At 44.9% G+C, this 20,234-nt stretch overlaps 2 protein-coding genes and 1 long non-coding RNA gene across 3 annotated transcripts; 1 reads left to right on the plus strand and 2 right to left on the minus strand.

Annotated features, from left to right (window-relative positions):
- The first annotated feature begins 48 nt into the window (after positions 1 to 48).
- Positions 49 to 18,290, plus strand: LOC142894814 (uncharacterized). The gene is made up of 3 exons (XR_012928045.1): positions 49 to 155; positions 2,765 to 2,861; positions 17,513 to 18,290. It is a non-coding gene; the product is annotated as an uncharacterized LOC142894814 (long non-coding RNA).
- cwc25 (CWC25 spliceosome associated protein) lies at positions 622 to 3,787 on the minus strand. The gene is made up of 9 exons (XM_076035620.1): positions 3,620 to 3,787; positions 3,068 to 3,240; positions 2,728 to 2,964; positions 2,572 to 2,641; positions 2,347 to 2,492; positions 1,829 to 1,895; positions 1,525 to 1,721; positions 1,259 to 1,426; positions 622 to 1,142 (listed from the first exon to the last, which is right to left on the minus strand). The coding sequence occupies exons 1-9, from the start codon at positions 3,635 to 3,637 to the stop codon at positions 1,031 to 1,033; spliced, it is 1,188 nt and encodes a 395-aa protein (XP_075891735.1). The 5' UTR covers positions 3,638 to 3,787; the 3' UTR covers positions 622 to 1,030.
- Positions 4,399 to 8,011, minus strand: sp6 (Sp6 transcription factor). Its single transcript, XM_076035622.1, has one exon. The coding sequence runs from the start codon at positions 7,859 to 7,861 to the stop codon at positions 6,929 to 6,931; it is 933 nt and encodes a 310-aa protein (XP_075891737.1). The 5' UTR covers positions 7,862 to 8,011; the 3' UTR covers positions 4,399 to 6,928.
- Positions 18,291 to 20,234: the final 1,944 nt, after the last annotated feature.

A 20,234-nucleotide genomic window follows, 5' to 3' on the forward strand; every position in this document is an offset into this window, starting at 1 on the left:
ATGAAGTGTGCGCGTTGAAAAGGGGACGCCGTTATTGGAGGAAGTGAATCCGGTCCACCGGCTCGAGCATAGTTTGTATGAGACGTGCTGAAGCGAAAATAAAACGATTCTCCCAATTGCCTGCGGTAGTGTTCCCCTGAGGGGAAGGCTAGCAGGTAGGTGTGCAACAACCTCGCGTTCCAAATGTTTTTTAATTTCACTGTGGAGCAACACGAGATTGATTTCGCGCATTTTAATGCGTTGACAAATATTTAAACAGCTAACCTAAACGGACCAGCTCCTGACGGCGTCCTCACATTTAAATCAATTTAAAAGTCACTCAAACCTATTTATTGGGAGTTCCTCAGAGTTAGCTGAACTAAAAACTAAACATAGTTGCTGTGAAATCTCTCGTGGTTGTGTTTGTTACTGAACTTGGAAAGTCATAAATATATCTTTAAAAAAAAAAAAAAAAAAAAAAACAGTAATCAATTTAAGACCACCTTTCAAAATCCTCAAAGTAGAATGTATCCTCAAATATGTAAAAACATTTGGTTAGAATAAAAATGTGCCTTCACATTATATTTATTATCTGTATGAGCTAAAAATGTTGCTCGAGAGTGGAAAAACAAAACAATGAAATCCTGAAAATCTGTTTTTAATCCAACAGTTACAAATATACAAGTAAAATATTTGAATCTAAAAGAGGGTCCTATTATACTTAATATACTTTAAACAACAATTACTATTTACTGTACAAAGTTGAGATAGGATGAAATATAAACCGTCAAAGTGAACCTCTTGCATTTAAATGAAAAAGAAGTTGCCTTGCCATTATTTGAAAAATACTTCTCAAAATAAAGGTCATGTTTAGGAATGGAGATACATAATCCCTGTTTAAACTCATACTGGTTCAGTCTGGATTTGAAGACTCCATCTCAACAAAAAACATCGGCCTCATTACGATCACAGCCACACAGAAAGAAATGGTTGGCACGCTCTCGCCGAGCCATTTCTGCCAGGTCAGTCCGTGCAAATGATGAGAGTGTCTTCATCTCTTCATGAAGTTGTCCAGGGAGGCCGCAGTCCTCTGGATGGAGTAGATGTTTCTTTTCACTCTGTCCTCTAAGGAAGACGTGGCAGCGCTGTCCAGCTTCATTTCACTGGAGAAATAAAGGTGAGAGTTATTGAGTCACATTAAGTTCATAAAAAGGATTTCAAAAGTAACATTTTGAGAGAAAAAAAACTGAGTTGCATTTTGAAAAAAGGTGCAACTTACTGAATGAAGCCAGCGTTCCGCTCGCGCTTTCCGTTCTGCTCCCTCTGCCTCTCCTGCTCGTCTTGCCTCTTGTATCTCTTCACGTTGTTCTCCCTGTCCTCCTCCCTCTGCATGGCCTCGTCCATCATCTCCTGCCTCTTACGCTCCAGTTCCTCTGCAGAGAGCTTCCTACACACATCAGACAAAACGCGACACGTCAGGTATGAGTGATAACGGTCGCAGGTCTCTAAATACATGAGCAAATGACTACTTCTGCGACTTCTTACTTGGACACGTAGTGCCTCTGTCTCTGGTAGCGCTCTTTTGGAGGCGTGGCAGCTTTCTGCTTCCTGTCCTCTCGGTGTGAGGAGGCAGAGTGGGAGTGACTCTCCCTGTTTCTGTGAGGCGACCGTGAGCGGCTTCTCTCCTGGCGTCCTGTGTGGTTGGAGGGAGCTGTGAACTGGTGATGTCTGCCAGTAGGGAGCTGAGGAAGAGCAGATTGAAATATTTAGACCAAAATGGTTCCAGTTTGCCCAAGACTTGGTTAATACTTCAACCCAAAGGAAGACAATGGATTGGATGCTCTCAGACCTGAAGGCCATAGCCTGGGACACGATGAGAACTAGATGTGGTGTCTCTTTTATCATGGGAACGTGACCTAAAACATAAATCAAAGGAAGTTAAAACACATAAAGGCAACATTATGTTGTTTTCTAGTTTTTAAAAGCAGAACAGAGAAAACTGCATCCCTGCTGTTGACACAGCGCCCACTGCTGGCCTGCCACAGGACCAAATAGCTGTGGCTGTCAAGCGCCCTCTCATAAGAACTTCAGCAGCCAAGCAAATAATGAGACAGTTGTGTTTTCATGAGAGAACCAAAGTTTTATAGTCTTATGTGAGACCAGCCAGGAGTGATAAGACACTGACGGGGCTGCTAAAGTCAATGTTACAAGTTAATGAAATGCAAATATAATGTTGAAATCATCACTCTAAAGTTGATAAGTTATTGCGAATCTTGCTTGCCAATTGTTGCTGATTTTAGACATCAGTCACAAATAGTATTTACATCACACTGCCTGCTCTAATTATTTCCTATTCGAATACCAGACCTGTGTTTTTTGCCATCTTCCTCTTCTGAACTTGAACTCCTTCTCTTGTGCTTTTTCTCCTTTTTCTTCTCCTTGTCACCCTTCCTGTCCTTCTTGTCCTTCTTCCTCTTCTTTTTCTTGTCCTTCTTGTCAAGATTCTGGCGCAGCTGTGACGAAACCCACCAAAGTTACAACACAGTACAAGTGAAAGAAAAGACAATTCAATCCCATTCAAAGCAGTTTTACCATTTCTTTGATTTTCTTCATCTTCACTGGATTAGTCAAGACTTCTCTCTTCTTTTCTTCCTCGCGTTTCCTGTAAATAAAATAAAAAACACAATGTTAATGGTGTGACTTTCGGCAGCTTTTCAGAGAAATCACAGGGGAAACGGACAAACTCACCTGATTTCAAACAGAGGGTCTTCTCTGATCTTGGCAGCCAGGTCAAGGTTGGAGGCGGGAGTGGCAGGGTTGAAGATGGAGCCGGGCAGGAGGCCAGTCTCAGCTGAAGGACCGCTCTCAGGCTCTGCATACTGGTCAGTGATCTGCTTGTCAATGGTACGTCCCATCAGGTACTCATCCCTGGACACCTGTCCAGCTGCACCCTGGTACATCCAGTCCAGGCGATCGTCTCTCTTTCTGTGAGCATCAGCACAGATAAAAAAAAAAAACAACAGCTCTTAGATGCTCCTTTTTTGTTTCAACTCACACAAATGCAAATTGAATGTGTCGTAGAACTGACTTTATAGCACCCGTTTCTTCTGCATATCTCGTCATCTCTTCTCGACTTCGTTCGTCCTTCAGCTCTTTCTGCAGCTCCTCGATCTTCTTCCGTTCTGCTTCATATTTTTGTTCGGCTTTCCAGACCCGTTCAATGTTTTTCATAGTCTGGGGATGCCAGCTCTTTTTAAGGTTCTGGCAAGGGGGAAAATATTTGTCATTTGGTGTCAGCAACAACATTTTAGGCGCCAGTAGTCATCTGTGTTAACTTTAGTAATACTCAGGTGACAACCACGGAGCGAAAATGGGTCCATTTACTTGACCCACAACTAATGGAAGAGTATTTAGCCATAAACGTTTATATCGCCACTGCTTCATACTCTTCAGTTTAAAACAACAACACCACCACACATACATACACACACATTAACATTATAGTCTCGCCATATGGACCTGTAGTAAACACCGGAATAAAAGAGTTGAAATAGCCTGTGAAAATGGCCTTGCCAATGATCTCGACTGTTTTCAGACTTCAGAGATCGACCGTGTTCCGCACAAAATAGCTTTGACTTACCAGATCACCGCCCCCCATCTTCACAGACTCTTGATTTTACCACAACAAGAAGTGAATTTAGACAGTAAGTCTCTTGAACTATCCAAAAAGGACTGATGGTGGGCTAGCTCGGCTAGCTCACGGAAAAGGCGACCGAGTCTTAAAGGTATTGATGTACTTCCTGTTTGTATGATTCTCTTTCCGGTTCGTGCGTATGACGAGTTCAAGTACCCGTCCTGCGACTACATCCTTTCTGTTAAGGTGGCGAACGGAGTAGTCGCGTATAAAAAATAAAATTAAAATAAAAAATAAGAAGAAAAGGGGGAAAAAGAGGTGCCGGGCACAGTTAATAAAATCGTTGAGTCGAATTGGTGGTTGGATCGACGAACTGTCTTTATAAATGGTTCAGCCTTTATTATCATAATAGATACCTCTTAACGCAGGGTTCCTAAATGTAACTATGCGACTATGACTGGTTGGATTTGTCAAAATAATGCTCTTCACATGATATCAGAGGCAGGACCCAGTTTATTGTTGAATTTATCGCTGAGAAATTGTGACCATTCACAATAAACAGAAACATTCTTCGTAGTAGTAGTAGTAGTAGTAGTAGTAGTTGTTGTTGTAGTAGTAGGCGTAGCAGTAGTAGTTTTATTGAATATTTTTTTTGTTTCGCTTACTATACCATTTACTATTCCTATTCTAGTAGACCATAATTACTAATACTAACAAAATACGTTATTTATCCAAGAACGATATTGATCTAAGAGAGAAAATGAGCTTTCAAACACAAACATGGACATAGGATATAGTATTTTTTTATTTTATAAAGGACAATAGCAGATTAAATACAAGTTACTTAATTTATTAAATGTTTTAGAACTTATATCCTTACAATCAACTAAAACATTTACTACAGCAACCACACTTTTTTTTAACAATAAAAAAATTGTACATCTTGTTCTACTGACCAGGCACAAAGGTTATCTATGACATTAACAAAATAATAATAGTCAGTACATGATAATTGACTTGTAGTTCATATTTTCAAATTATTATCTTCTATACAAAAAGTACAGCAATTATTTTCCTCCAATAAGGCAAGCTCCCTAAATTCTCAGCCTATGTCTGGCATTTTACATCCTATTAGTGTTTTTCACCGTAAAACGACTCACTCCGCTTTCTACAGAACTATTGATCACATACAATTGATAACAAAACTGAACTTTTAAAAGCAAGTCACCTAAATAAGTCTAATGCACGTGTTTTCCTGCTTTTCATCTCCTAATTTTCCAGAGGTTGTTCTCTGCAGATGATCCTAAAATCACACGTCTTTTCAAAGGTGCAGAGTTTTATGGAATGATTTCTTGGTGTCAGTGGAAAAAGTGCAGACACACCAAAAAACTGCTAATTACAGCCCATGCTGCATACTTGGTTAATCATTGGGACTCTAGCTTGATCAGACATGCAAATTTTCATCAAGCTGATGACATTGAAGAGAAAGTGTTATGTAAAGCCACCTTAGAAGCTAAAACTAAATTACTTTAATGTGTGTGTGTGTGTGTGTGTGTGTGTGTGTGTGTGTGTGTGTGTGTGTGTGTGTGTGTGTGTGTGTGTGTGTGTGTGAGAGAGAGAGTCAGTATCTATTATCCACAATGAATCTAGCTTTCACTGAGACTCTTGATTTTGGCCGCCTGATAATTGTTACTATAGTCGTTCTCTTGCATGTTTTGGTTCCTACTGATTCCAGAAGGGGGAACAATCTGCCTCTTGTGCTCCTCCGTTTTTCTTTCTGTTTACTTTCCTGCTCCTGAATCAGCCTGAAGTGGGTTTATTGGAGCCTGTTTGCTGAAAAACAGCTTCCAGCTGCCGGGAATGGGCTTCATGTGAGCCATGAGACTGAAGTAAAAAAGACTGCAGTTCTTCAGGAAACAAAAACAAGGAGCTCAAACACACCAAAGCACTGTGTATTTACCTGAGCTGACGGGAGCTACTGGGCTGATTCATCATTGTTATGAAAATATGAATTTGCGCAGGTTAAAATCTTGAGTGGCCGCTGGAGTGAAACTGTGGTGATTTGATTTCACAGCAGCAGCCGCCTGTTGGTGTTGACACAGAGGATCTGTGAATCACACTCAGTGAAATATAAATTCAGCCTAACATGCCCCTTATTTGATCAGGCAGCTCTCGCTGTCTGTGCCCACTTTAAAGAACCACGTCGCTCAGCGTCATCTTTCGTTCTTTTGCCTCGCTGCTCTATTGTGTTTGCTTCACTTCTTTCCATCTGTTACCTGCGTTCACATTCGCCCACTTAATCGCCATTCACGACTCTCAGTGGTGCGTTCTCCCATCAAGATACGTGACAGTGAACGTGACGCACCGTGTTTTTTTTTTTTTGGTAAATAGCTTTTGTAGTGCATAAAAATCCAGTTTTTTTATATTATACTCGAACATATTATGTAATATAATTATCCCACTATTACATAAACATTAGAAAATGCTGCAATTGCATTACTGACTGTTGTACTTCCAGTTGCTTTTTTTTTTTCTCTCAACCTTTAATTACTCGTGCGTGCACACACGCCCAGTGGTTGTGGCATTAACTGTCAACCAGTCAGATGTCTACTGGCATTTTTGAAATTAGAAAAATGCTGTGTTATATTCCAGTGTCTTGTTGCAACTTGCACAGTAGGCTACCCACATACACGTACGCAAATTCGCACACACACACACACACACACACACATACACACACACACACACACACACACACACGCACGCGCGCACACACACACGCACACAATGACAGTCTTCCTCTGTTCAAAAGCACGCAGCCTTTGAAATGCCTCAATTAAGACGCGTCGGAGACGGACACGCCTCCATCTCTTCCAGTAAAACATCTGATCTGTTTCATTGTAAACAAGTAAACAAGGCATCTTCAGCTCGTCTCATCCCAGTCTTTTGGTTTTTCCTGGTGCTAATGGCTCTCTCAGCAGTGGGGGCGAGTTCGGCACAGAGTGTGCTTTTTTTTCTTTTTTTCTTTTTTTTTCAGCTCAGCTGCCTCCTTAACCGCTCATTTCAAATTCGTAAACATAGGAAAGTTCTCTGTACAGAATCAGATCAGATCTTTTTCTGTGTTCATCAAACGGTCCAGGCCTGATGCTAAAAACACAGGACCTTTTCAACAACACTTTCCTTTTCTATCCAGCGGTTTGTTCTTTTGGTTTATTGTTGCTCTATTCTCTATTCTATCGTTAAAACTAAGACGCCTCCGTGACGCACAGAGGGGGGAAAACACCTGCCAGCGGTTTTCTCTGAAAGCGCTGACGTTTAGCCAGATTGCCCCGTCACGCTGGACACCGAGGGGTCCGTCTCGCACTTGAGCTTCATCGGGGGCTCAGCGGCGTCCGACGCGGACACGCCGGAGGCCGACTGGGGGGGCGTGGCCCCGTCGAAGCCCTTCTCCACCAGCCTCCCATCGCCGCCGTTCAGCCTCTCCTCGCCGTGTCCCGGCGGCGACTCGTGCGTGCGCATGTGCTTGGCCAGGTGGTCGTTGCGCATGAACACGCGGGGGCACAGCGCGCAGCTGAACTTTTTGGTGCCCGTGTGCGTCTGCAGGTGGCGCTGCAGTTCGTCGGAGCGCGTGAACCTCTTGCCGCAGAAGAGCCAGTTGCAGACGAAGGGCCGGTCGCCGCTGTGCCAGCGCAGGTGCGCCTTCAGGTGCGACGTCTTGGCGTAGGCCTTGCCACAGCCGGGGATGTGGCAGTTGTGCATGTGCTTGCGCCGTGCGTCGTCGGCGCTCTGGCCCAGCTGCTCAGCGTGCACGCAGTTGGGGCAGCGGCACATCGCCTGGCTGGCGCCCCGGGACGAGGAGCGGCGCTGGGGTTTGGGCCGGGCGGACGCCACGTTCTCCTGCGGCTCCTCCATTGAGAACTGTTCCTGCTGCAGCATCTCGGGCCCGAGCGGCTCCATCTTGAAGCCGTCCTGGGGGAAGAGGTGCGACGAGTGCGAGGCAGGGGCGTGCTGGGCCGGCGGCAGCGGGCACAGCTGGGGGTCCGAGCCGTAGGGCCCCAGCGAGGACTGCAGCCCCATGGAGCCGCCGGGGCTGACCGACTGGAGGCCCACGCCCTGCCCCGCCTGCAGGTCGATCCAACTGCCCGGCTGCACCTCCCTGTGCAGGTCCCACCAGGTGGGGATGTTCATGTCTTCGGCGCCGCCACTAGGTGGTGCTGTCCGTAACCAGGGCTCATAGGGGTGGGCCATGTCTGGCGCAGGGCGCAGGTGCGGGACGTTCAGTCGGTTGCGGTCGGCCGCTCTGAGCGTCGGTCACTGTATTTGAACGGTTGCTTTGCAGATGATTACCACATGGTGGAGGTGGTGGTGGGGAGGTGGGGAAAACCTGCAGAGACAAAAAGGATGGAGGAAGTGTTAGTCTTGCTGTCCCCCTCCCCCCTACTCAACAAGCCACAGGCGGTGACTTTGAAGTTCCTGAGGTCACTTTGAATCACTGATCTGACATTTCTGCACATCACAAGCGCAGACCCTCTGTTGCCAAAAAATCCCCCCTCACACACACACACACACCTAACCCGGCTACAGCAGCACACCCCACCCCCCACCCCCCACCCCCACCGGATAGCGCTGCTCTCAGCCTTGCGTGGCCGTGGAGCCGGAGTGGGAGGGAGCGGGGAGGGGGGCAGGGGGGGTTGAAGGGAGGCCGACGTGTCCAGGCAGAAGCCCGCCGACGTATCCATCTGCTGCCAGGTACTTCCCGTGTGGAGGACAGTCAAAGACAAGAGCAATGAAAACAGCATTACCAGCCCAGTGCAGAGGCGCTGCACTGGGGGGGGGGGGGAGTGTTGACAAGGGGAGGCAGTTTGGTGGAGGAAGAGGTTCAAGGGAGGTATGGCTGCAGGCCAAACTCTATTTGTACGTCTCTGAGGTTAGTGGAGATGAGATCCAGCAGACAGGAGAACCTGCCACCCCCCCCCCCCCAACCCCTTCTTCTTCTTCTTCTTCTCCTCCTTAACAAATCACACGTGATTTACAACAACAGCCCTCCAGGCAATGTGCAGAAGGAGCCCCGTAAAAAAAACCACAAAAAAAAACCCACCCCGCCTATGACACACCAGCGAGCACAGGAAGCATCAACAGTTGTTTTTTTGTTTGTTTCTGTTTTGTCTTTAAGAGAGCCTGAGAGAATGAGTGTCCAACAATAACACAAACTCCCTTCACGTCTGTAATTACGGCCGCACGCTATGGCGACTGGATGCCGTTCCGAGCTCGCCCCGCCAGGTATGTCCACCGGCTGGCGCGCGTGCACACGCACGCACACACACACTATCCGCCAGGCGACGCTGAGCTCGTTAAAAACCTGGGAATTTATGACTGGGTGGCGAGCATCCTGCGCGACTGGTGCCTGGCTCCGAACACGTCCCAGCCCCAAACATTCTCGCCGACTTCCACCACTCCCCCATCCTGCGACGTCTGCAATTATCTCTGAGAGAGGAAACAGTAAAGCGGTGCAAAGCGTTAAAGGTGATGATGTGATCTGCTGCTGCTGCTGCTGCTGCTGCTGCTGCCGCTGCCGCTGCCGCCGCCGTGCGCACGGGCGTGACGCATCGCCAACGTTTGCGCACGCACTTGCCCAGGGAAAAAAAAAAAAGAAGCGTGGTGTCAGCCTGTCGAGCAGGGTTGTTGGGATTACTCCATAAAAGTAATCCAACTACTGATTACTCCTTAAAAAGTAATCTAATTACTACTTTGACTACTTTGTTTCATAAGTAATCAATTACTAATTACTTTCGTTCAAAAAAGATTTGAGAACGTCTTGTTCGTACAACGAACCACAATATTCTTTCATTTAGACGAGATGAACTCAAAATAATGTTTGTATTTCCAGCTACGAATGCAATTGCTGTTTTTTTCTTTTGCCGCCGCCATGCTTGTTTTGGTGCGTCATCGCATATCAATGACGTTGCATGCACGGCTGCATCATCAATCTGTGACATCCTTGTTTGCTGTTGTTTTTCTAAACATTTTGTGGATAATGAAACATTTTTAGCTTGAAAACAATTTCACAAAAGTAATGGAATCGATACTTGATAAAGTAAGTATGATATAATTACCAGTTTTGACAGAGTAATCCTGTTGCATTACTCTGTTACTAATAAAGTATTTTAATTACAGTAGTGGATTAGCAATAGATTACTCGCCAACACTGTTGTCGAGTCAAGCGGGTACGAAAGCACGAAGCGACACGGTTCCACGTCGACCCCCTGCATGTGCGGCGCTTCAGTCGGACCACGCTCACGTATACGCCTTCCAGTCTGAATGAAATCGTAAAGCAATTAGTTTGGAATCCCCAAATGAAAGGTCTGGTGTTAAAGGTCAAGCTGATTTATGCCCCGAGCCCGCAGCCGCTGTGTAATTTCTGGGGAATGCGCACTCAGACTCGGCGCAGCGCGGTGGGACGGGTCCTTCTTCAACTCCGGCTCTCGCTGACGGGACCGTAAACACGCGGCGGAGGCTGTCGAGCACCCTCGCTGCGGCTGCCAAAGCGCTGGGAGCCCTGACAACTTCCCAGGGGAAACAGCTGGCATATGGGAGGGTGAGGAGGTGGGGGGTGGGGGACCCTAGAGGGGAACGAGAGAAGATGGAGGGGGAGGAGGAGGAGGAGGAGGATGGTACACAGCAATGACAGAGCTGGGGGGGGGTCGTAAAACCTGCCCCAACCAAGACCCAGCACAGCCCCCCACACCCCTCAAGCTTTACAAGCCACTGGCAAGAGGCACCAAGAGGAGGCAGCGGACCCCCCCACCCCTCCCCACCACCACCACCCCCTCCGTCCCTCCTGGGACCTCTGCGGCCTCGAACGTGGCAGCAGCTCGGCTCCAGGAACCCGGCGTTCCTCTCCTCCACATGCGTGTAATACGCAGCTTCTGTTTCGGGAACCCGACACTTAAGCCCGTTCTCCTCTCCGGCTCCTCTCCCAGGCCGCTAATCTGCAAAAAACTGTCTTGCGTCACCCTCATTCTGTTTATCTTTCATCTCAGACTGTCTCGTTTTACGCAAACTCAACTCTCCACGGCGGACGGCCCGAGCGAACGGCGGAAGAGGGGGATGGTTGGGGGGCATCTGGAGTAGCAGTTAGCTTCTTAGTTTGTTTTCACCCCTGCGTGGCCGACCAGGTGGGTGGGGAGGAACACATCACTTTGCGCGGGGTCGAGGTCGAGTTGTTTGAAGAAGGAACCGCAGCGAGCTTCAAACTCAGGAAATCTTCCCGCCCTCATTTTTGGGCTCCCAACAACGACGAGTGATTATTTGGTTTTAGCAAAAAAATTGTTTAAAAAAACACTGTATGTATATATACTTCAGAGTCCGCCAAAAATAATTTATGCAAACATCAGGAAAAGAAAAAAATTTCATTCATCAATATTTCAATACCAAATTTATTCAGACGTCATGAAACTAATCATCTATGGCCTCTAATTATAAGAGGTGCTCAAAGTGGCCATTGGCCTCCAGACATTTACAGTATGTGTGCAGTGAACTACTGCTTGGGTAACGTTTGTTACCTCAGCACTTGTTGATGCTCCATTCATGAGGGTAATGCCATCTGTTGGGAAAACATCGTACAACAGTACACAGTGTTACCGTAATTTGATCAAACTTCGAAAGACGTATCTAGTACTGGCACTAGTATCAAGAACAAATTAAACATTTAAGCAAGTTTTTTCTTTTCCTGAAGTGTGGATACGTTATTTTTGGCTGACTGTATGTATATATATATATATATGTATATTTATATACATATATATATATACATCAAGTACACAAATGCCATAATATTAAAGAATCAAAGTCACAATTTGTAATTGAATCAATGCTGGAGAAACACGCAATCCAGCTGAAATGTAAGCGTGCGACAGGTGAGATGGTTTAGATACAGATGACAGCTTTACGTCCTCAGTGATTTATCGGCGCCCGTAGAACTATGATTTATACTCCCGCTGCGTCATCATGCTCCTGCAGCATCGCTGCTCTGTTTTTTAATGGGGCACGGTGCAACCCAGCGTTCCAAGTTCGAGGCTGCAGGAGCTGCTGTCTTCACCTACACATCCATCAGTCAGCAGCATGTTTTCCACCTTCACCTCCCCCTGCTGCTGGATGTGCAGCACTTCTCGCAAACAAACCGCAGTCCCTCTCACGAGTGTGCGCCATTCTCAACCCAAATTTAATGACTTGATGATTTTTCTCTTTATGTCTGTAAAAGTGAAAACTGCGGCCCTGATCACTCGTTGGTTTGACCTTCAGCCTTTTACATTGGTAGAAAGTCTGCAAGTACATTTACTCTGTTGCACTTATGTGAAATTAATTTTACTTTTGTACTTTCATTTAACTTTTGCGGCTTTCATATTATTTTCCTCTCAACATATAGTTAATATCATTTCTGAGCAACACACCCTGACTGTATTTCATTAAATCTCCGTCATCACTTGTAATAATTGAAAGCGGTTTTGTGTTTTTTTTTCTAAATTAATACCGTAAGTACACTGTACTCTTGGTACTTGTAAATGCTTTTTTAAAAAGTTAAGATCACAGGAAAAATCCTTCATATTAAAATTTAGAAATTTAAGATACTCATTGTAGAATTTTGAATTCTGATTTATTGGTACGATTCAGTTGTAAACCATTTTAGGGAAAAACCTTTGCTGAGCACACAACTTCATGACTCCACTAATGCTGTCGGCCTCTAATGCAACTAAAATAAAATTATATTATATTATCTGAATGTTAAAATATGAATTTCTTTTTTGCTGGCACATACCTCAGATATATTCTTGAAATTGTAAATATATTGCAATTATATCTTAGTCAAACATTTATTCTGAATTAGATATTGTTAGTGAATTTAAAAGGAGCAGCTCTTACTCTCAGACGTAAACCATTTTTAAAAGTGACTTCATTTGATTCCTGTGGATAAATAAAAATGGCACATTCTAAAATCTGTGATGTCACTCACTCAGATATACATGTTTAAACTTTGACACACAGAAAAAGGATTTAGTGATTGAAACAACGCTGAAACTAAACCCAGAGCAGTGTGCTGAATATAGTTGCAGCAAAACTACCCACACAGCCTGAAGCTGGACTTGGTCTACAGTAAGCATTCCAATTAAACGTGTCACAATGTCGTTTTAATATTCGCTTTTGTCAATGTGTGTATAACCTGGGGTGAAGGCGTCTAGCTCAATCCTCAGTCTGCTGTTGTTCTACTGGAGTCCCTGATTGAAACCTGCGTCGCACATCATGATCAGCTCGTCGGCGCTTCATTTACTCTCATTTCTCTCTTGATTCGCCGGCCTCGACGTCCCATGCGCGGACCTGTAAGCCCGAATCGCAGGACGTGGCTCCAGGTTTTTGGTAAATGAAAAGTGGAGTAACTTGGATTAGACTGAGGCGAAGTGAGAGCCGAGCCGAGCCGAGTTACCTGTCGAGCGGCTCCAGTTGTCGCTGCTGCTGCTGCTGCTGCTGCTGCTGCTGCTGCTGTTGTTATTTTTCTCCTTCCTCTGGAAATAAAAACGGCGGGTTCGGAAACACTCAGCTGGGGTTCTGCCGCTTCCTCCGCTGCTCAGCAAAAGTGCCAAGTGGGGAAAAAATGAGTTAATATCCTCATTTTACTTTGAGACGCTTCTCTCCATCTCGCGCGGCTCCAGGTGGGACGACGGCGTTGCGTTCGGGCGCACGGGCGCGCAGCATTCTCAGGAGTGACAAACTCCTCGATAGGCTGCGCGTCTTGAGTCCCCGCAGGCGGCGCGCAGGCTCCGCCCACTGCTACCGTTCGCTGCGGTGCGGCGCGCTGAGATGAGGTGCGGTGCGGTGCGGTGCGGTGCGTTACGATGCGGTGCGGTACGGTGCGGTGCGTTACGATGCGGTGCGGTGCGGTGCGGAGGGGTCCGCAGCTGTGAGGATGCGCCTCAAACACCGGGTGGTCGGACAGTGGACCCCTGAACCCGATCCCACTGCTTTCACTGGAAACCGTCACTCAAAGTTTTTCCAGACGCAGCGTCTGTTGTGAGACTTTACGCCCACCAAAACAGCTTCAAATGTTTCACACATTATCTCTGCAGCTGGTTGAAGTTGGCCATAAATGTTTCTTGAATCAAGAGAGTCACTTCTTGATTCTATTATGAATTAAGAGGTGTGAAGTTAAATAGTATTTTTATTTAAAAAGTTAAGCTAAGTTGTTTTTACACACATTCGAAGGAGACAATGTCTCTACTGTACAACTCCTTAATCCACTCATCCATCATATTTTTCACTTCATACTTGCCCTTGTTTCAATAGGTAACAATTAAAAACAAAAATCCCAATCAGGAAAAAAGTTTTCTCAATGCACTTCCACAATATACACCACAATGTTTGCTTCAAACTGCTGTGGTATTGCTGTTGCCTATTGCTATTTTTGGTGTATTGACTAAAATCAGTTTATTGTCTTGGTTTATTCATAATTATGCATTAGCTGCTGCTTGGTTTTCTTCCTCAGGTCAACAGTGTCAACTGTGCTATATATTTGCATCACAGCTGCACAAGGACTAATACTGAGCAACACAACATGTCCAAATACATACACAAGAAACAGAAATGAAAATCTATTGCATGATCCTGAAAAATCTGATTTAATAGAATTGTTGGTTATACTCTTCTTAATAAACTACAGAATGAACAATCTATACGGAGACATTAAAAGGGCAGAGAAGCTGTTCTACACACTGCAGCAAACGATTGAACTGCAACAATGAAATTAGAGGTTTTGATTTTTATGTTGGAGCAGATGTTTGAGCAAGACTGATAAAATGGATTTAACTCTATAATTTTGATGTTTCGAGAATAACAAAGATCATTTTCGACGATCAGACAGCTTCAGTAGCTCCAGTATCAACACCAGGTTGATTATGGAGATGTACTTTACTGCAGTAACAGTTTGGAATCTTTTTAGATCATTTGTGGAATTTTTACTTCTCACTTTATACATTTGAAGAATATATGTTTTAAACAGTTGGATGTTTAATTGGAAGCTCCACTTAAATTGTAAGATTTTAGATTACATTTTTTTTTATATGTATATATATTTTTTTTATTCCATAAAAACATTTTTAAGTAGATTTGATTTGTACTCTGAAATTGATTATATTCAGCTGCTGTCTCTTCGGCCGTCATATTACTGCTCCTGATCCTTGTAAGTGTAAATGTAAATGAAGACACTCTTGCACGATAAGACAATAAGTAATTTGTAAATGTTTAATTTTCTCTTTAAATCCATTTTCTCCCGGCCATTTAACCTTGCACACGGACTCAGCAGCCGACTCCCTCAGGGTTGTTGATGTCCAGAAATCATTTTAACACGGTGCAGTGACTCGGCCAGTGAATCAGAAAGTTGAGACGTGGAAATCCTTTGATTGCGGACACTCCTTAGAGGTGGTTTGGCCTGAGCTCAAACTCAGGCACAGTGCACAAATCTGGAAATCTTAGCTTGCAAGAAAGCAGACACCCATTCTGCTCAGCAAATGAACCCGTCACAGAAACAGTTTTATGGGTAGGTGGGTGGGGGAGGTGGCAGTGGGGGGTAATTGGACTGTATAAGCCTACCTGCCACATGCCGAATTTCTCGGAGCTTTCGCACCTTTAACTCCGACATGTTAGAGTGTGATGGACCCACTGTGCCGCCGCATCTGCAACGCACCTTTAATAGTTTTTAACATCATCTTCCTTTGAGGGCTTTTTTTCTCCTTTCTTTTATTTTGTCTGCTGGATGAGTTAATTCCTTTCCTGTCACAGCATGTCGGCCAAGTAGCTTCAAATCGACTGACAAACACAGACCACAGACAGGCCGGCGGGAAGTCACTTCCTACCCCTTCTGCTCCTCTTTCTCTGAAGCAGCACTTTACGAATGCTGAGTTCGAGCTGATTACATGACGGTCCGCAGGGCGATCATCAAAGTCTTTGCTGGGCCAGCGCCTCCGTACAGTCCTGCGCTCCTTCCTTCGCACTGTCGACCTGTCGGACTGGTCAGAGAATATGTTTTTCTTTTTGAAGTCCTAAAGCTATTTGGCAACCAGACTAGAAATTGGAACCTGATACACGTCATATAAACTTACAAAATGTTTTAATTTCCTTTCTTTCTTTCTTTTGTTACAGACGCTTATAATCCATTCAGGTGCAACGTTTCATTTTTTCCCCTCCATCTGATGTCCTTGCGCACATTGGCAGGATGGGTCCACTGAGCTGAAGACCACACACCACGCCTAAACATTGTTTACAGACGTCTTTAATAGTGAAGCATATTTCCTCTTGCATACAATGCAGCGCAATCAAAAAAAGGGGGGGCACCGGCTAATAACGTTTAATTACAGTGCAATTTCAAGCAAGGGGCTTAAAAATTCTCCTAATGGTTTAAATGTATTTAGGTAGCTTGTTTGACTGTTTTCCTATGTCTGTTCCTAGTTGAATGATTGTTTGTTTAATCTTTTTTTTTCATTCTGCTATTGTGTGCTTACGAAAATGTTTGTGGTTTTTAAAGCTCCTTCTGCCGGTGTTCAGTCTTGACGTCGATCCAACAGAAAAAAAAAGATTGTGCAACGTTCAGTGTCATGATTGTGCCGTCTATTTTTACCGGTGCAGCACCTTTGACCTTTACGGGTTGGCGACGTTCACACCCAACCGTACAAGACTGGGTTTGCCTACTTGCCGCTGCTTGAAGCAGAAAGGGTGTCATTTCTGCTGCCAGTGAGCTGCAGGATTGTATTGTTTTCCCCGAGAGGAAAGCAAAATGCTGTGTTTGTAGATGACAAACAAACCAAAACGTTGTTAGTCACACACGGTCAGAAAGGACTTTAGGAACAATGTCGTTCACAATATTCGATTCCCAGTTCAAACTTGGTTTAAAGGATCTCTTCCAATCAGAACAAGGTGAGACTGATCTGTGATCAATGTCATCGAGTGTCTCCAGGTGGTCTTCTGCCACAAAGTGACCCACATCCACTGGATGTATGAAGACTCTGGCACGGTCGGAGCCGCATTGTGCCGTCTCTCCAGTCTTGCCTCGGCCGTGTGCGTCTTGTTTGTCAAAGCACCCTTGGTGCAGAGAGACGGAGGGAGGAGCCTGACGGCCGCTGTGGTTAATCTTGTTGTACTGGGAGATGTGACGTGCGTTGGCAGTGTTCGCACCTCGGCCATAAAAAGGGTGAAAACACTCACGCCCAGGCAGGGGTTTGAAAAACATTTTTTCATCTGTGCAACAGCATGTGAAAGATATAAAACTGACAGCTGCACACTAAAGTTTTTTTTTTGTTTACAGCTCGAAAATCGACAACTCCACAACATTGAGTAGTTTAAATTTGGTGACAGCCAATCAGGACGGTGGCTGGTTGTCCAGATGACCGGCCTCAGGCCTCTGTCTGCATGCTGCAACTGCACGAGCAACCATTGAACTGTCTTTTAAAATTTGAATCATGAAAAAAAAGACACAGAGAACCTGTTTCTGTCCCGTGCTGATCAACGCCACTAGCTACTAGTAATACGAGCAGCAGTTTGCCTGGGATTACATCATCAACCCAAACAATAGAAGATGAAGAACATGTGTTAATCTTTTCTCTCATAACATTCAGTAGCTGTTACCGAAGGCTTAACTTGCACACCTTTTGTCGCCGAACACATTGTCGTGCGTTCGAAACAATGTCACACATTCCGTGCCTGCTGGTTTTTTTTAATGATGGTTAGCGGCAAGTTCCTGTTACATCGCCTCCCAGGGTCAGACCGGGTCCTCGTGAGCCGTCGCTCTGCAACTCGGAACTTGGGTTTGAGTGCCGCTGTGCTAACTTTAAATGATTTGCGCTTCAAATTCCGCTTCAGTTTGGCTTCTGGTTCTGTTCCGCAGAACTCTGCCCGCTTGGCCCTCGCCTCTGTAGTCCCACGGGAACCACAGCGGTGTCCCAGACAAATCCTCCTGCCAACACACCAGCCTCCAGAGAGCTAGGCCGGCTAAAGCCCCACTTCCCCTCCAGAGGCAGAGAAAAATCCAAACAAAGTAAACAGTAAGCACCTAGTAGTCAACTTCCTTATCCTTGTTAATTATTCAAAATCCTAGAGGAGAGGCCAGCCCACAGTCGACTTCTGACTCACTTTTTTTTCTTCTTCCCTCTTGCACAGGCACTCACTCACCACCGCGCCCCCCCCCCCTCTTTCCTGCCTCCCCTTTCAACTTCAAACCCAGTCATTTCTGCAAGCTGCGCTTTGATTGTACCAAACACCTGTATTTTTCAAGGAGAGACTTCCTTGTGAGCCCCCGCCTCCCATCTTTGATTGTTAAACAGCAGTGGCGCCGTCATTACTGTCTGTGCGACTGATGCCGCCCAGCTTCCCCTCCCATCTTCTGCCTCTGCCTTTTAACCAGGGCTGTAATTGCTCAGAGTAAAATTTGGTTTGCTTTCCTTTATTCTAATTTTCTTTCTTTTTTCCTCTCCTTAAAAAAGGGGTGAAGGCATGTTTTGGTGCATCTGCGTGGCTGTAAAAAAAAGGCACTTGAAAGGTGCTTGGTGTGGGATTTGTCGTCGGAACTGGAATAATAATGGCTCAGACTTGCGATATTCCGCTATTTGTTTTTTTAAAGAAATGTGAACATTTCTTAAAACAGCGTCAAGTTTGCTCTCAGCCAGCGTGGACAGAGACACCCAGCTGCTTTTTTTTTTTTTTTTTACCCCCACCAGCTCACCAGTAATCCTCCAGGAAGACAGACAGACATGTATACACACACACACACACACACACACACACACACACACACACACACACACACACACACACACACACCTTTGCAGCAGTAATACCATGCTTTATTAGACGGCCTCTCCTGCCATCCTGTCTCCCCCTCAGATTAATATCCTCTGCTTTTTCTCACCAGCTGTTTCCGTCCCTTAACACCCCTCATCTTCCTCTTGGCCGGCCCTCTGCTTCACATGGAAGGGTTTCACAAAGTGGCCCGCAATGGCTTGCGTGGCTGCAGGGAAGGCCCTTCGGCTCAGCCGATATGGCAGCATGTTAGGTTTGCTGGACTTTTATAGAAATTTCACAGAATTTTTAGCATAAGCCTTTCCAAACTACTTTTTTTTTTTAACCGTCTGTGAATACAAAGCCAGGCTGGGGTGTGTCCATCTTTTCGGCTGAGCCGAATGTTTATCTCTGGAGGACTTTTTACTGTTTATGTGTCAGGGGCAGAGACAGGATGCGCGGCGGTTGTCAGCACACTGCCGCAGATGAAAGGCTGGAGAGGGTGTGGAAGTAGCCCGCCACCTTTCAGGTAACAGGTTGTCTTCTCAGAAAACTCCCAAGAATTCACCCCCTGTTGCCTTCAGCATTCCGGCTGAGCCACAAAAGACCACCAATCACCACCAAGTTGCCTCGAAAAAATAACTCAACACCTCACGCAAACGTTCCCCCGACTGAAAACAACAGGTTCCAGGTGGCGAGAAGCTCAAAACACAGCCATTAGCCGCTCGGCGTTCCGCCCAAGTGTGAGCTTATCAAACTGCTTGCATCACCAGAACGGAACAGAGGCTCGAATCTGTTTGTCACAACGACTTCAACTGACATGAATAGTGATGTGCACTAATTACTGACACCACAATTGAGTGGTGTGCACGTTGGGAATGACAGATTTGGAATGTTCCACGTCAGTGCAATGCGGCCGAGCAGGTTTATACTTTATTGAACTTTGAGTAGCCACATCCTTGAACATCCATTGTTTGCACTGTGCAGTTTAAATCACTTGTCACTTCATTTTTAGTCTCTGCAACGATTATGAAAGCTGACCCAAATTACCAGAAACAAGAATCTTACTGGCAGGGCACTTTTCTGACTCCGATGTGAGTGATAGTAATTCTGTTTGTAGTTCTCACACTTTTAGAAAAAAACAACAACAACAATAATCAGACTATAATCCCTCTGAATTAGCTTGTAGTTTTGTAGTTCATTGTTCTGCTTGACTTTGTGTAAACCCTGTTTGGGAACTTGTTTTTCCCTAAACAGTCACTTCAGAGGGACTCATTCATTATACAGACGTCATCTTAAACAGACACATCAGCCTTTTTGCAACACAGCTAAAAACTACTGATCGGACATATTTGAATGTAAAAACATTCCATGAGTTTTGTACATTACACTGTCGCTGCTGTTTCAAAGTACTTGTTCCTTTAAGTCAGATCTGTGTTTGTCTGACCTGTAAACATACGCGGAATATAATCTGTCTTGTAAATAATGATATTGTGTTAACACATTATAAACCATTTTTTCTTGATTTTTAATCTTTCTTCTAAAGTTTTTTGTGTCAGTAAATCCTTGTTTTCTCTATTTTGATAAATGTTCTGTTAAAAATCATGCAACAACATTTTCAAAAGTATTTTGTCTTCAAGTATTAATTTTATTATAGTGTGCATTGTGTTTGTTTGGTAATTTGAATGTTATGCCAGAGCAAAAAATATTCTAGTATTGTGATTAAGTGAATGTCAGAGAAGTAGATTTTGTTTTAAGAATATCTCAATTCATGATATTCATGAATAGTCAATTTAAAATGCCTCAA

The sequence above is a fragment of the Nelusetta ayraudi genome, unplaced genomic scaffold (genome assembly GCF_046127955.1).
Source record: "Nelusetta ayraudi isolate G7.1 ecotype Tasmania unplaced genomic scaffold, CSIRO-AGI_Nayr_v1 ptg000004l, whole genome shotgun sequence".
Classification (NCBI taxonomy): domain Eukaryota; kingdom Metazoa; phylum Chordata; class Actinopteri; order Tetraodontiformes; family Monacanthidae; genus Nelusetta; species Nelusetta ayraudi.

Bases quoted from the DNA above. Each gene is read 5' to 3' on its own strand.
- sp6 (XM_076035622.1), bottom strand. From the start codon at position 7,861: ATGGCCCACCCCTATGAGCCCTGGTTACGGACAGCACCACCTAGTGGC.
- cwc25 (XM_076035620.1), bottom strand. The intron at 2,493-2,571 runs GTAAAACTGCTT...GTTTCGTCACAG, and splicing joins TGAAGAAAATCAAAGAAATG to CTGCGCCAGAATCTTGACAA. The intron at 1,143-1,258 runs GTAAGTTGCACC...TTATTTCTCCAG, and splicing joins CGGAACGCTGGCTTCATTCA to TGAAATGAAGCTGGACAGCG.